We start from the raw sequence: 15,631 nt of genomic DNA on the forward strand, positions 1-15,631 counted from the left end.
ACTGCAAGAAGATCCAACCTCTCCATTCTGAAGGAAATCAGCCCCAAGTGCTCACTGGAAGGACAGATCCTGAAGCTGAGGATCCAATACTTTGGCCACCTCATGAGAAGAGAAGATTCCCTGGAAAAGACCCTGATGCTGGGAAAGATGGAGGGCGCAAGGAGAAGGGGACGACAGAGGGCGAGATGGTGGGACAGTGTTCTCGAAGCTACCAGCATGAGTTTGACCAAACTGCGGGAGGCAGTGGAAGACAGAAGTGCCTGGCGTGCTCTGGTCCAGGGGGTCATGAAGAGGCGGACACGAGTAAACAACAACAACAACATTGTAAACATCCCTGTGATCCTCAGATGAAGGGTGATATAGAAATGTAAATAATAATACTAATAACACTAATAGAAAATAGTGTGAATTGAATTTCAGGGGGTGACGAGTCCTCAGCTGCTGATGGCCAGAGAGAAAAGAAGCAAGTCAAATCAGCTGACCAATTTCAAAGAAGATGTTACGAATTCCACCACGCTCCCTGCTGTCTCTCCAGAAACTCCCCGTCTTTGTTTGAACTATGAACCCAACCACTTTTCAGTCCAGCCCTAAACGGATCGCCGGAGGCCTCAAAGTCCTGGGAGCCGGCCTGGAAGTGTTTTTAATTAATCTAACTGGGTTCCTTCCACCAAGAAAACTTTGTAATTATGAGATACCAGTTGGAAGCGCCAACAGATGGCAGGGCAGCTGTCACATTCATTAGCTTCTCTGTTTATTAATTAGTGTCACCTATTACAATCAATAGGATAGATCGGGGCTCGTGTGGGGGCCTTGGGAAGAGTTCCCAGCAGGCTCGGTGATGAGATTTCAAAAGCCGCCAGCTTCCAGTTACTTGCAATCGCTATATCTATTTTGTTTTAAACTATGTTTGAGCAACTCTTTGCTAAAGGAATGAAGAACCTATCGATCTATCGGGCAATGCGAAAACCTCAGCACAGGAATGCAAATCAACATTGATTTGCTTTAACTTTTTAGTATTTCGCTTTGAGATGGGCTTCACATCTCGCACTGGGAAAGGGGAAAAGGAGGGGGAGGAGAAAAAGAAAGTCTGGGCTCAGTGCTGTCGCTCTTTGCATGTTGCCTCAACATCTTCATTAGGCAGCTTCTGAAGCAAGGCTGGCAAGAGCTGGAGTTTGCCGGCACCCAAGTCAGAGGTTGCCTCTTGTCCTTCAAAACCAAGGCACCCATGAAAGGTCAACGGACTTTAGGGGGTGAGAGGGGACTTCATAGACCTAGGAAGGCACACACAGCTGAATGGATGCCTGAAATTGCCAAAATGCAGTGGCAGAGATTAACACCCACACATCAAAGTACGTACGGGACCGCCTCTCCCGGTCTGCCCCGCAGAGGACCTTAAGGTCCATAAACAGCAACACCCTAGAGCAGTGTTTCCCAACCTTGGGTCTCCAGCTGTTTTTGGACTACAACTCCCATCATACGTAGTGAGCAAGACCAGTGGTTAGGGATGATGGGAAGTGTAGTCCAAAAACAGCTAGAGACCAAAGGTTGGGAAACACTGCCCTAGAGGTCCCGGGCCCTAAGGAAGTCAGATTAGCCTCAACCAGAGGCAGGGCCTTTTCAACACTGGCCCCGGCCTGGTGGAACGCTCTGTCTCATGAGACCAGTGCCCTGCAGTTGCAGAATCTGATTTCTTTCCATACGGCCTGTAAGACAGAACTGTTCCGCCTGGCCTTTGGCTTAGAATTAATTTGATCCCCTTCCCCTCTTTCCTTTTTCCTTTTGTGCTGGAACTCCTATTTGGGGACTTCCCTGGCTTTTTTCTGGCCCACGTAGGCCCAGTCTGGATAGTTGGCTTTGGTGAAGACTTGACGTTTTCATCTCTAAAAAGGTTTTTGAGTTTCTGCTGAAATGAGGCTGCATTTTACTGTTGTATTTTAATCTTGTTTTTAAGTTGTAGCTTAATCAATTGTTTTTATACCTGGTGTTAGCCGCCCTGAGCCCAGTCTTGGCTGGGGAGGGCGGGGTATAAATAAAATTTATTATTATTATTATTATTATTATTATTATTATTATTATTATTATTATTAACTTTTATATGCCTGTTGTCTTTGTCTATGGAGTTTTCTTGGCAGGGATACTGGAGTGGCTTGCTGGTTCCTGCTCCAGATGGATCACATTTGGTCAAAACTCTCCACCATGACCTGTCCATCTTGGGTGGCCCTGCACGGCATAGCTCATAGCTTCTCTGAGTTATTCAAGCCCCTTCGCCATGAGAGCTGGACCATCAAGAAGGCTGATCACTGAAGAATTGATGCTTTTGAATTCTGGTGCTGGAGGAGACTCTTGAGAGTCCCATGGACTGCAAGAAGATCCAACCTCTCCATTCTGAAGGAAATCAGCCCTGAGTGCTCACTGGAAGGACAGATCCTGAAGCTGAGGCTCCAAGACTTTGGCCACCTCATGAGAAGAGAAGACTCCCTGGAAAAGACCCTGATGTTGGGGAAGATGGAGGGCACAAGGAGAAGGGGACGACAGAGGACGAGATGGTGGAACAGTGTTCGCGAAGCTACCAGCATGAGTTTGACCAAACTGTGGGAGGCAGTGGAAGACAGGAGGTCCTGGCGTGCTCTGGTCCAGGGGGTCACAAAGAGTCGGACATGACTAAATGACTAAACAACAACATTATTAAAGCTTGCCCTCGTTGCCTCAACTCCACTCACCAGTTTGCCAGAACGTTGCATTTCGCAAGCAGCAAACATGCATGACAACCAGCTCCCGGGTTGTTCCCACGCCTTAACGTAAGAACACCAGAGAAGCCTACTGGATCTAGCCCAGCATCCTGCTCTCACAGTGGCCGACCAGATGTCTGTGGGAAACCCACAAGCAGCACCGGAGCGCAAGAGCCCTCTCCCTTGCTGCAGTTTCCAGTAAGGCCTCCCATTGGGGCAACTGGTTGGCCATGGTGGAGTGGGAATTGGGGGGCACTGTGCCCCAGTACTTCAACTTATACCAATGGAACCCAGTCCAGAGAGCAGCGCTGCTTTGGGTCCCTGGCAGTGATGCTGTGTGGAGCCCCAGGAAACTATGCTATTCCCAATGCTATTCAATATCTGCATGAAGCTGCTGGGAGGGGTTATTAGAGGAGTGTGGGGGCAGGTTGTCGACAGTATGGCATATGTTTGTCCAGATGTTATGCTTCTCCATAACATCTGGATCAGAAGGGGTCATGTTGGCCCTGAAACAGTGCCTAGTTCTATTTTTATTTTTATTATTATTTTTGGTTTTTAATCATCTTTAACACACAGCCTTCTATTACCTTACTGGTAAAAAGGTATGGTAAAGGACCCCTGGACGGTTAAGTCCAGTCAAAGGCAACTATGGGGTTGTGGCGCTCATCTTGCTTTCAGGCCAAGGGAGCCAGCGTTTGTCCACAGACAGATTTGCGGGTCATGTGGCCAGCAGGACTAAACCACTTCTGGCACAATGGGACACCGTGATGGAAACCAGAGCGCACGGAAACGCTGTTTACTTTCCTGCCGCAGTGGTACCTGTTTATCTACTTGCACTGGCGTGCTTTCGAACTGCTAGGTTGGCAGGAGCTGGGACAGAGCAACGGGAGCTCACTCCGTCGCAGGGATTTGAACCACCGACCTTTTGATTGGCAAGCCAAAGAGGCTATTATATGGCAACCTTAACGGATTGGGGCTGCTTTCCATGCAAGATTGCTTTAGCCCATACTAGGGTTGCCATACGTGCTGCTTTTGGCAATTTTCCTTAAAAATAGCTCAAAACCCTAATATATGCTCAATCAGCTGCTTTAATCTGCAGAACAGGCCCTGTTACAGGTACCACAGAAAATTATTCCACACTTTATATTTGAGTGTAGGGTCACCTACACTTTGGAACTCCTTGCCTATTGACACGAGGCAGGCACTTTTGTTGTATTCTTTTTGGCACCTACTTAAAATGTTTTTAAGGCAAGCCAAAGCAAACATGTAGAAATTGCATGCATTTTCTTTTTACTGCTGATTTTAAGCATCCTTTGAATATTTTTAACTCCCTGTTTTATTTATCAAGGATTTCAGTGCTTTATTTTATATATTTTTTAAACCGCAGGATCAGGTGGCACCTAATTTTTGATAAACAATGGTTTGTGCTTATTTCCTTGTTTAAGTGGGGGAATTTCAGCAATTGATCTCCATGGATAAAATTCAAGGATTCCTCAAAGGCAGCAAGACCGGCATTAAACTGGGCAATAGGGCCACCTGCTGGAGCTCAGAAACATTGAGCACATTGGTAGTTTGATTCAAATCAAGGTACAGTACAGGCAGCGAAGCAGTAGATATCACTCCCGTGAAGTCCGGTGCTTGTCGTAAGTTTTAGCCGAAGAATTGATGCTTTTGAATTCTGGTGCTGGAGGAGACTCTTGAGAGTCCCATGGACCGCAAGAAGATCAAACCTATTATTTCTTAAGAAAATCAGCCCTGAGTGCTCACTGGAAGGACAGATCCTGAAGCTGAGGCTCCAAGACTTTGGCCACCTCATGAGTGTGGGAATGTTCTGGGGTGCAGGAGAGGATATATTGACTAATTATATCCTTATCCAACTTGTGCTAACAAGTTCCCAAAATATCAGCAGAGTTTATAGACATCCCCCTTTAAGTACGCAACGGTGACGCTTGCACAGGTTCGCTAGAACCTCTATAATAATTACTCTGGTAATTTCCCCTTTGTTCCCTCTTAAAATACAAGACACGACACAGTCTTTATAAAAGTATAAAAGAGTTTACTCACGTTCTGTTCACAATATGATCCCAGAAGGTAGGCAGGCTTAAAAAGGTTACATACACTTAGAAACTATCTTATCGGAAGATAGTACTGTCCTCTCTTGGCTGAGAGCCAAGAGGGCATGTTGCTCCTTCAGAAGATGAAGATGGCAGAGAGGCAAGAGGCAAGAGAGAGATGGCTGGTCTGCCCTGTGCTTTTATCATTACCTGCACAGGTGAGGCCACACCCACCTCTGGTCACATGCGGAGGAAGTCCGTCCCCAGGAAGTTTACCTGCTTGCTGGACAGACATCCCTCCCCATGTTCTAACATGTACACTCTAGGAATGTTGTCATTGACTGCTCCTGTGTTTACATCCCACAATGAGAAGAGAAGACTCCCTGGAAAAGACCCTGATGTTGGGAAAGATGGAGGGCACAAGGAGAAGGGGCGACAGAGGACGGGATAGTGGGACAGTGTTCTCGAAGCTACCATCATGAGTTTGACCAAACTGCGGGAGGCAGTGGAAGACAGGAGTGCCTGGCGTGCTCTGGTCCAGGGGGTCACGAAGAGTTGGACACAACCAAACAACAGCAACAACAACAAAAGTAGGGAGCCACATACAGCAAGGCATGCTTGTTCGCTCTGGGGAAGGTTGGCGGCAGGTCCAGTGATTGGATATTGAAGCAACACCATCTAAACCAGCCATCTTTTAGACTAGAAGTCCCACAAGGCCCACTCAGCAAGCTGGGGGCTGATAAACATGCAGTCCACCGGAGACCAAGTTGGCAAAGGGCGATATAATTTCAAATGCACTTTTGCCAACAGCAGGTGGCAAAGAGGCAGAAGTTTGAGGACTGGGAAAAACTGTGGAAAGAGAATCTAAGATTTACTGCTTGTACGGTACTTAAAGAAAATGTTATGAAAATGTTTTACAGATGTTATATTACACCGGTAAAATTAGCAAAAATGTATAAGACGCGTAACAAGTGTTGGGAATGTAAAGAAAAAGAAGGTACGTTTTACCATATGTGGTGGGAATGTAAGAAAGTGAAGGGTTTCTGGGAGATGATTTATAATGAAATGAAAAAGATGTTAAAATATATATTTGTAAAGAAACCAGAGACTTTCTTTTAGGAATTACAGGGAATGAAATTAGAAGAAAAGACTGTAAACTTTTTCAATATGCAGTCACAGCAGCAAGAATTCTACTGGCCCAGAAATGGAAACAAGAGGAAATACCGACAATAGAAGAATGGAGACTGAAACTGACTATGCAGAATTGGACAGACTAACCGGAAAAATTAGATATCTCAGAGACCAAAAGTTCATCGAGGACTGGGGGAAATTTGTTGAGTATCTGAAAAGAATATGTGATGTGCAGACAACACTGGCGGGATTTCAAGAAGCACTGTGAAAGTCGAGATATATTGTTAAAAAGAAAGAGGAGTGGGAGGGAAGTTTAATGGCAATATAAACAGAGGAATGCGTAAACTGAGAGATAAATACGGATGATTGTCAGAGAAGCTGAAGGAAGTCTAAAAAGAACTAAAATTGTGAAAATTTGGCAGAATTGTATATTTGTAACGGAAAATAATAAAAATTATTTATAATAGGCAAAGAGGCAGAAGTGACCCACAGAACCGCTTCCAGTGGGTGGGTTGTCACCCTCCCTGAAGTGACCCTCCTTACCACTGTCACCTTAGTGGTGGTTGCAGACCACGTTTCATGAGGCATAGGGAGTAGACGAAGCACATATCAGATGCATTGCTTCTTTTGGTGCAGGGGAAAAAGTCAAGGGAACTCTCTGTCGAAGGTCCATGCTGTATTGTCCCCTAGAGAGGTTTCTGCATAGAACGGTTTCATGGGTGAGCTGGGGTTCAGGCAGACCCACACCTTGCCCTCTAAAGTAATGTGTGTTTTGGGAATAATAATTTATACCCTGCCCATCTGGCAGGGTTTCCCCAGCCACTCTGGGCGGCTTCCAACAAAGACTAAAAATACACTAAAATATCACACATTAAAAACTTCCCTGAACAGGGCTGCCTTCAGATGTCTTCTAAATGTCAGGTAGACGCTCCTTCAGGTATAATGGACTGAGGCTGTTTAGGGCTTTAAAGGTCAGCACCAACACTTTGAATTGTGCTCGGAAATGTACTGGGAGCCAATGTAGGTCTTTCAAGACCGGTGTTATGTAGTCTCGGTGGCTGTCACCAGTCTAGCTGCCGCTTTCTGGATTAGTTGTAGTTTCACAACTGGAAAAGCACCCAGTGAATAAAGCCCTGGCAACAGCTATCTCGTTTCTCCTGTAAACTCCAATTAATAAAAAGAAATGGGGTTTTCCTTTTGAGATAGGCACCAGCCTTCTCATGCCTCCATTTAGGGAATGGGGAAGAGAGTACACTACAAGCCTGTTGACAGCCAAGAGGCAGAATGCGGGGCTGTGAGAAACAGGCAGGTATTTTGCAGCATGAGCCTTCACAGGGAATAAAGATCTGTTGCATTAGGAGTCAGAAGTGGATGAGAGGCTAGATTTACATGGCGGATGTTCTGGTGTTGCTCGACTGCAGGATACAAGGTAAGAAGAAGCTTGGTCACTGGTTACTAAACATTTTAATGCAGTGCCTTTCCTTAAAAAATGACTAAAAGCAGAAAAGGGCAAAATAAGAAATTTACTGAGCATCAGACGAGTCTGTTACATTCTCTGTAGTAAGTCCAGCAACGAATTGGGCGGTGTGTGTGTGTGTGTGTGTGTGTGTGTGTAGTGTCCTCATGATCCAATCAGCTCTGTTCAGGAAGATGTTATCTAGTAACTCCACAGCCAGGGATTTCCTCAACTTAGGACACTGTATTCCACTCTAGAAAGGCCAACTGGATGCAGGAGGGCATAACAGCAATCAGGTAGACAGTGCACAGAATCAAGTAGCTTGCTCTTGACCCTCTAGGGCAAGGATCAATATTGAACTTCGATTATAAAACCCCATGAGTGGTTGTTTTGACCTATGGGGTAGCTCAGTTGTTAGAGCAGGAGATTCTTATCTCAGGGTCATGGGTTTGACCCCACATTGGGCAAAAAGATTCACATATTGCAGGGGGGTTGGATTAGATGGCCCTTGTGGTCCCTTCCAAGTCTACAATTCCATGATTTGTAAAATTTCTATACCATCTTTCATCCGAGGATCACAGGGCGGTTTATATTATAAAACCACAAAAATACATATCTTAAAATAAATATCACTCCCGCACCCAGTTTAAAAGGCCATTGATATTTTAATTAGTCAAAGGCCAGGGAGAAGAGGAATGTTCTTGCCTGGCACCTAATGATATGTAATGAAGGTGCCAGGCAAGCCTTCCACAAGTGGGAAGCCACCACAGAAAAAGCCCGTTCCTGTGCAGAGGAGGCACATGAAGAAGGGTCTCAGATGATGATCACAGGGTCTGAGTTGGTTCATATGGGAAGACATGGTCCTTAAGACATTGTGGTCCTGAGCAACTGACAAGTTTTATAGGTCAAAACCAAAGTAAAATAAACAAATAGTCCAGTAGCACCATCTTCAGATACGTATCTGAAGTGTGCATGCACATGAAAGAACAAACTTAGTTGGCCTCTAAGGTGCTACTGGACAATTTATTTATTTCAACTGCATCAGACCAATACGGCTACCTACCTGAATCAAGGTCAAAACCAGTACTTTGAATTGGACCCAGAAGATTGGCATTATATGCTCAAACCATTACCGTATTTTTCGCCCTACAGGACGCACTTTTTCCCCTCCAAAAATGAAGGGGAAATGTGTGTGCGTCCTATGGAGCGAATGCAGGCTTTCGCTGAAGCCTGGAGAACGAGAGGGGTCGGTGCGCACCGCCCCCTCTTGCTCTCCAGGCTTCGCGGACCTCTCCGCAAGCAGCGGGAGCCAGCCCTGGACTCCCACGGCTTGCAGAGAGCTGCCTGTTTGGGGGCTGGGGTCGGGGGAAGCTCGGGCCTCCCCCGCCTCAGCCCAGCACCTGGGGGAAAAATAATTTCCCCCCCTTTATTCCCCCCCCCAAAAAAAACTAGGTGCGCCTTATGGGACGGTGCGTCCTATAGGGCGAAAAATACGGTATATACTCAAAGAATGACCCTTTCAAGACTTAAGTGTCCTAAAGGCCTTTCAGTGACACTTGTGCTGTTGAACGATGGCACCTTTAAGTTCAGTGTCTGGAGACAGGCAAATCTGGCTCCTGCTGAGGGACAAGTTTTACAGTTTTTATTAATCAAAATTCCAAGGAGTACTCCTCTACTCCAGGGATCACCATAATCCTGCAGACAGTTTATTTCGTTCTCTTATCTTTAATCCTTGCTGGGAAAGTGTTAATTCTGCATGAGCCCCCCGCCCCCATAAAATCAATGTTAGGCCAACTAATAAGGCATCATTTTTTGTTTCTTCCAGTGGAAGAGATGCACGTCTTGGAAATGCATGGGGGTCTTGCAGCATGAAGTGTGACAAATGAGCCTGAACACCTACCAAGGATCTGGAAAGAAAGTCACGAAGATCCACTTTCCAGCTCGCAGTTGCCCTACAAAGACCAATATGAAGCAAACATTCATTTTGCCACTGTTTTCAACAATCAATAACAAAAACAGACACACAACGGCGAGTTTAATTATGGTTCATTATATTATCTTTTTGTCAAAGTATAACAATCATACATACCAATTTATTCTCAAACACTGGTTGGCAAACAGAACACCCAGGTCGGCTGCGCACGGAGGCACAGTTGCAGTAACTGAGACGGTAACCAGACACATGCTACATGTTTGGCTGATGGTGACAACAATACTGTACTGGAAATGCATCCGATTCTCCGCCGCTGCTAATGCTAGCCCGTGGGACTCCTCTGACAGGAGCTAGCAGAAGCTGGGACGGAGGAAGCCTGAAAACAGGTCTGCTGCCTGCAACCATCACTGCATCCTGATTCAAATAAAGAAGTGTTCAGCCCCAGGGGAAGTTGGGGTGGGTGGATTAAAGAAGGGGAACTAGCTGCCCTTTCAGGTTCTAAGGCTTGCTAATCAGCTGGGACCATTAGGTAAGCTAGCACCTGGCTCCAGGGTTAAAGCATACCAAGTACACATAATTGAGCACCTGGGGCGACCTTTCTAAAGGGTTCGGGCATTTTAGCTGCACTTGTCACCTGCCACCAAAACAGCCAAAAGGAATAAATTGCAAGACCGGCTTGGACCAGTCTGCTCTGCTGCCTCCCCTGCAAGCGCTGTGTTGTCATGGGTGGGGAGAAAGCCCAGGAAGGTTGTCGGCAACTGTGGGGAACACCAGCACTCCAGCTGAGCTCTCTCTTTCCCTCTTGAACATAAACTGCTGCAAACATGACCCGAGTCAAAAGAAGTCTCTATTTGCACACATGGGAACTAGATGGAATACCCAGGAAGAAAAGTGAAGGAACTGAGGGTAAATGATAGATAGGGGTGGAAGACAAACAGCGTTTCAAGTGAAAAGACTGGAAAGAAGAAACTATGGTTTGGAAGGACAGAGGTGGGAACAAGGTCTGAGGGCTGGCAAGCACAGTTTCTGCAATCCTTAACTTTCTGGGGTGGCCCTGCCACCAAATAAGATTCCATTTGCAGGGGAAAGGAAGGTTTCTTCTGCAGTCAGTTATCTAAAGAACACAGTTATTAGGTGCTAAGAGGAAGTGGCTAGGGCAGAGATACATGATCTATCAAAACCTTTGGAACTACGGCTAGGGCAACCGCACCCCATTTCACAGTCCCATTTGTAGGCAACTTAAAGGCAGGCAGTTTGCACAATATGTGAGAGGGGTCCTTAAAAACTCTCCTCCTCTTGGGGCTTCCAGTTCTCTCCCCCTCCCAGCCATCCAAATATCCTGGAACTTTACTATACCAGGGTGGGGGGGTTGCAACTGACATTTGGTAAAGAAGAGTTCCGTCTTTGCTAAAGAAACAGTGGAAAGGAAAAGAGAGAAGAGAAGAGCAAATGCTACCACTATGGCCACCCAACAGGAAGCCCAAGCAAACTTTTCACCCAGTTTTGCCACCCCCATGAAATCATCCCTGGGTTTGGCCCTACACCTCCCCACCCCCCCCAACCCCAGTTGAATTTTGAGCCTAAAAATTCTACTTTTGGGCTCAAGCCCAATTAGGAACTGTGGAAGAAAAAAAGAAATAAGAGCAGTGTCTGGTCCAACCGAGATTCTCACCCCAGGGTTGAATCAAAAACCATCCCTGGGAACAGTGGCCATATGGCATCCTGCCACAGACACCAACACTAAGAGGTATACAAATATATATATCTATATATCTACACATGCGTGCATAGCTGAAGAGGCCACCAGAGTAAGGCTCTAAGTTAAGGCGATGGACAGCGGCTCTCCGTATTAGTATTACAGGATAAAACTGGATGAGGTCCTCTTGAGAACGTGCAACCCATTTTGAGGATGGAAGGGTGGAAGGCAGCTCCCTCCCAGACATTGGCCCCGTGGGGATTAAGACATACAGGAAAAGTCATGTTACAAACACAGACCAAGAGCAAAGTGCCCCACACAGCAGGCCCCAAAGAACCAACCACACCTACCGACAGAGGAACAGGAAAATGCCCACGTTGAATCAAGGGGGGTGGGGTGGGTAGGAGAGGATCAAAATTTAGCAGGAAGCATTTTTTTGTCTGTGTTAAACAGTAGTGCAAATATACTGGGGGAGCTCAGAGACTCTCATTGTACTGCTGCTGCTCCAACACCATTCATTTCTAGAGAGGGTGGCATGTATATATATGTTTCAAGTACCGCCCCCTCGCCCCCCCAAAAGCAAAGCAAAAGTCATGCACTGACACGAGCTCAGTAGGTTGCATCCTAAAGTGGCTCAATCATACCCGGAATTTAATGCAACAGCCTCTCTCTCGTCTATGCATGGCCAAAGACACCCTGAATGTTGGCTGCCCATATTTCCATTAAAGCGCCCATTAAATCACATTGCAGAGCACAGCAGACTTACAGAAATACATGAAGGAAGCATTCAGGTATTGAAAGATAGAAAGACAGGATTCTCTCTTACTGCTGGTAGATCCCTCTCTATGCCTGCTGAAACACATACGATGCTCCCAGTATGGTGTGGGTATTTCTGAACACAGGGGGTACACCACTGCTCTCTAGTACACAGCACAGTCAAGGGGAGGCAATGAGGGAGGAGAGCCTTCCATTTCAAGGGGGATGATGACTGACTTGGAGCCAAGGAGCAGCGAGTGCTCACTAGCCCGAGTCGGTGAAGTAGGCATTGAGCTCCAGGAGCAGCCCCTTGACGTAAACACGCACAGTGTAGAAGAGGGTGAGGAAGTCCTGAGTGCTGAAGATTGTGTCAGCAAGGGCAAAGGGGAGCGTCGAAGGGATGAAACCGCGGCCGTACTCCACCATCCATGTGCCGGCACTCCACTGCACTGACGTGGCCTCTCCAGACCGGTGGACGATGGTATCTCCTGCACAGACAGGCAACAACACTTAAAGAGTCTCGTCCTGCTCCTCCCCCCACAGAAGCATCACCTTACAAGGAACACGCAACTCACCTGGGTAGTAGATCTCGCTTTTGGTTGTTCCTTCTTTCCACTGCCGGAAGGTCCCCGAGATGATGGTATCGTAGATATCGGCCCAGTATCGACCTGCAAGGGAAGAAACAGCATCCAGTAGCAGTTAAGGACTAAGAGGCAACGCAACTCAGTAGGCGAGATTTGATTACTCTTACGGTAACTGCTGGTTTGGAGGGAGGTGGAAAAAGCAATGCCAAAATCTCATCCTCCGCCAGCTGCTCATGTCTTCTCCTTTGGTGAGGAAGTGGGGGATGGAGAGAACAGTGGCAGGGTGGGTTACATCAAAGGAAGAAGTGTGAAAAGGTGGCTCCTGCCTTCAAGAATTGAATAGCCAATCAGGTCTCGATGAAGCGGAAGACCAAGTGGTGTCAGTGGGGCAGAGTGCCTATTATCAGCTCTGGTTGATTTGCCAGCTAGTAACCTCCTGTTTCGATGCGGGTGGCGCTGTGGATGCGGGTGGCGCTGTGGGTTAAACCACAGAGCCTAGGGCGTGCCTATCAGAAGGTCGGTGGTTCGAATCCCGACAGGGGTGAGCTCCCGTTGTTCGGTCCCTGCTCCTGTCCACCTAGCAGTTTGAAAGCACGTCAAAGTGCAAGTAGATAAATAGGTGCCGCTCCGGCGAGAAGGTAAACGGCGTTTCCGTGCGCTGCTCTGGTTTGCCAGAAGCGGCTCAGTCCTGCTGGCCACATGACCCAGAAGCTGTATGCCGGCTCCCTCGGCCAGTAAAGCGAGATGAGCGCCGCAACCCCAGTGTCGGTCACAACTTGGCCTAATGGTCAGGGGTCCCTTTACCTTTACCTAACCTCCTGTTTCATTAAATGTAAAGCTCTCTACTTGAGGCCACCCTTGAAGATGATCCAAAAGCTGCAGTTAGTGCAAAATGTGGCAGCCAGTTTAAGCAGTGAGCCAGCTGCAAACATATCACTCCCAATTCTACAGGATGTGCGCTGAGACACAGCAGCTTGCTGACATCCACCCTTTATGGCTAATGCTCAAATATGCACTAACTCGGGAGCAAGCTCTACCATCTGTAAGAGGATCTACTTCTGGCTAAAAATGCATATGGATGCAGAACACGTGTATGAAGTAATGTTCCTTGTGTCCAAATCCAAATGGACTGCATAATCTGCACCAAGGCCACCAATGAAATTGTAGGTCAAACTTAAAACCCTGCTCTAAACTTAGACGCCAATTCTATTTTCCTGATGCTCGAAGAGAGAAACCTTTGTCTCTGACCCTCCATATCAGCATCCTGTGTGGTTCAATCCAGTTTACCTGAGTGTCCCCCAGCGTCGACGGCTGTGCCAAAGAGCAGAACGTACTCAGAGAAGGAAGCATGGAGCAGGCACATGGAACCCATCCAGCCACCGGCATTGACAAACACCCATTGCAAGTCCTCATCTGGCAGGATGTGTCCTGGGTGCTTCTTGCGCAGTTCCACAATGATCTTGGAAAAAGCCAACTCGTGGTCCAGGCCTGTAGGAAGCAGGGGGGGGGGGGGGGAAGCCACACTGAGTCCTAGTGAGGACAGCCTCCCTTTCTTGTGAAAGTGGAAATGAAGCTTCTATCCCTTGTTGGGTAGAACAGATCAGATGACTCCCTCTTATAATAAGCCGGGAGTCCATCTACACCATCAGCATTTGACTTTACATGGTCTGAGCGTGTAAGAGATCAGTAGCAAGTCTTAAAAACTAATTATTTAGTCCCGAAACTGTTTCGCTTGGCAAGACCTGTCTCTCTAAACACAATCCCTGACAGTGGCCAAGCAAGGGCCAGCAAGCTGGGCTTCAGACAGCTGCTCCCTGTTGATTTTTCCATTAACATCAAGCAGGCTGAGATGTTTTGTGTGTTCTGGGGCAGCCAGGAGTCAGCCTCTCAAAGGGAAGAACAGAGATGGAAGATAAGGGGTTGCCTGAGGTAGACTGGAAGAGCCCAAGCAAACGCCTCCTCCTCCATAGATCTGAAAACATTTATGCATTTAAATTCATCCAAAATCTTTCATGCTACACCCTTCCTTTAAAAAAGAAATGAGTTGAAGTTAAAACAAACGGCTGTTCCCCCTCAAAAGCCCACCGGGAGTCAAAGAAATGTACATTTGGCGCTAAGGGCTGGACACCAGTGTTTAGAAAGTCACTCCAAATTTCGACCTATGGTTGTTTTAAATTTTTGAAAGCCTCAAACCATCACCAATGATTTTTTACCTTATTGGTAATTTTATTGGTTTGTTTTTAAGGTAAACCACGCCACGTATTTTCAACAACCAAGAAGTGAGGTGTATCCTTATCATCACATATTTATTTAAATTTATTAAATTTGTATATATCTCAGGGCAGTTCACAGCATATACAGTGGTACCTCGGGTTAAGTACTTAATTCGTTCTGGAGGTCTGTTCTTAACCTGAAACTGTTCTTAACCTGAAGCACCACTTTAGCTAATGGGGCCTCCCGCTGCTGCCGCGCCGCCGAAGCACAATTTCTATTCTCATTCTGAAGCAAAGTTCTTAAGCTGAGGTACTATTTCTGGGTTAGGGGAGTCTGTAACCTGAAGCGTATGTAACCCGAGGTACCACTCTAAATATTTATACCCTGCCTTTTCCCCTGACAGGAACTCATGCTGCCTTCCGAGTTAAAAGCAAGGGCAGCTGAAAAACCCCGGTATTGTTATTATTTCTGTTTCCTACATTTCTGCTGGCGGATCTCTCAGCCTAAGAACACGAAGCCCCCCCCCCCGAGCCAGAGACCCCGACCAGCCCCCCTCCTGCCCCCCCCCCGTGACGCGCCTGCGTGGTGCTTGGCGAGGCGCGCGATCTCCTCGGGGTCGAACTCGAAGCGGCGCGACGAGGCCGAGAGGGCGACCCAGCAGCGCAGCGCCCCCGCCAGCAGCGCCGCCGCCGCCGTCACGGCCACCGCCACCCGCGCCAAGCGCCCGGCCCAGCGCGGCGGCGCCGGCAGCCACCGCATCCCGAAGACGCCGGAGAAGGAGAAGGAGACGAAGCAGCCGGAGGAGGAGGAGGAGGCGGATCGGGGCTACCGCGCCTGCGCCACGGGCAGCCGGACAACCCCGAGCAGAGCCAATGGCAAGCCTCGCCGCCTCAAGACGGCCGGCCAATCACGCCCCGCGCCGCGCCCGCCGGCCAATGGCGGCAGAAGACGCTCGAGCGCCCCCGCCAATGGCGATCCGGAGCGACGCTCTTCGAAGGCCGGTTCGCGCGCGCGTCTGCTCGCTCCTCCCTCGCCAACCCCGGGCACCGCCCACCGCGCGTTCTGTCACGTGAGGCGG

The 15,631-nt window shown here is 47.8% G+C and overlaps 1 protein-coding gene across 1 annotated transcript; it reads right to left on the reverse strand.

Annotated features, from left to right (window-relative positions):
* Positions 1-9,404: 9,404 nt before the first annotated feature.
* SIGMAR1 (sigma non-opioid intracellular receptor 1) lies at positions 9,405-15,598 on the reverse strand. The gene is made up of 4 exons (XM_083702964.1): positions 15,132-15,598; positions 13,627-13,827; positions 12,331-12,423; positions 9,405-12,243 (listed from the first exon to the last, which is right to left on the reverse strand). The coding sequence occupies exons 1-4, from the start codon at positions 15,310-15,312 to the stop codon at positions 12,020-12,022; spliced, it is 699 nt and encodes a 232-aa protein (XP_083559090.1). The 5' UTR covers positions 15,313-15,598; the 3' UTR covers positions 9,405-12,019.
* Between the last annotated feature and the right edge of the window lie 33 nt (positions 15,599-15,631).

Source organism: Podarcis gaigeae (assembly GCF_964106915.1).
Source record: "Podarcis gaigeae genome assembly, chromosome: 11".
Taxonomy (NCBI): Eukaryota; Metazoa; Chordata; class Lepidosauria; order Squamata; family Lacertidae; genus Podarcis; species Podarcis gaigeae.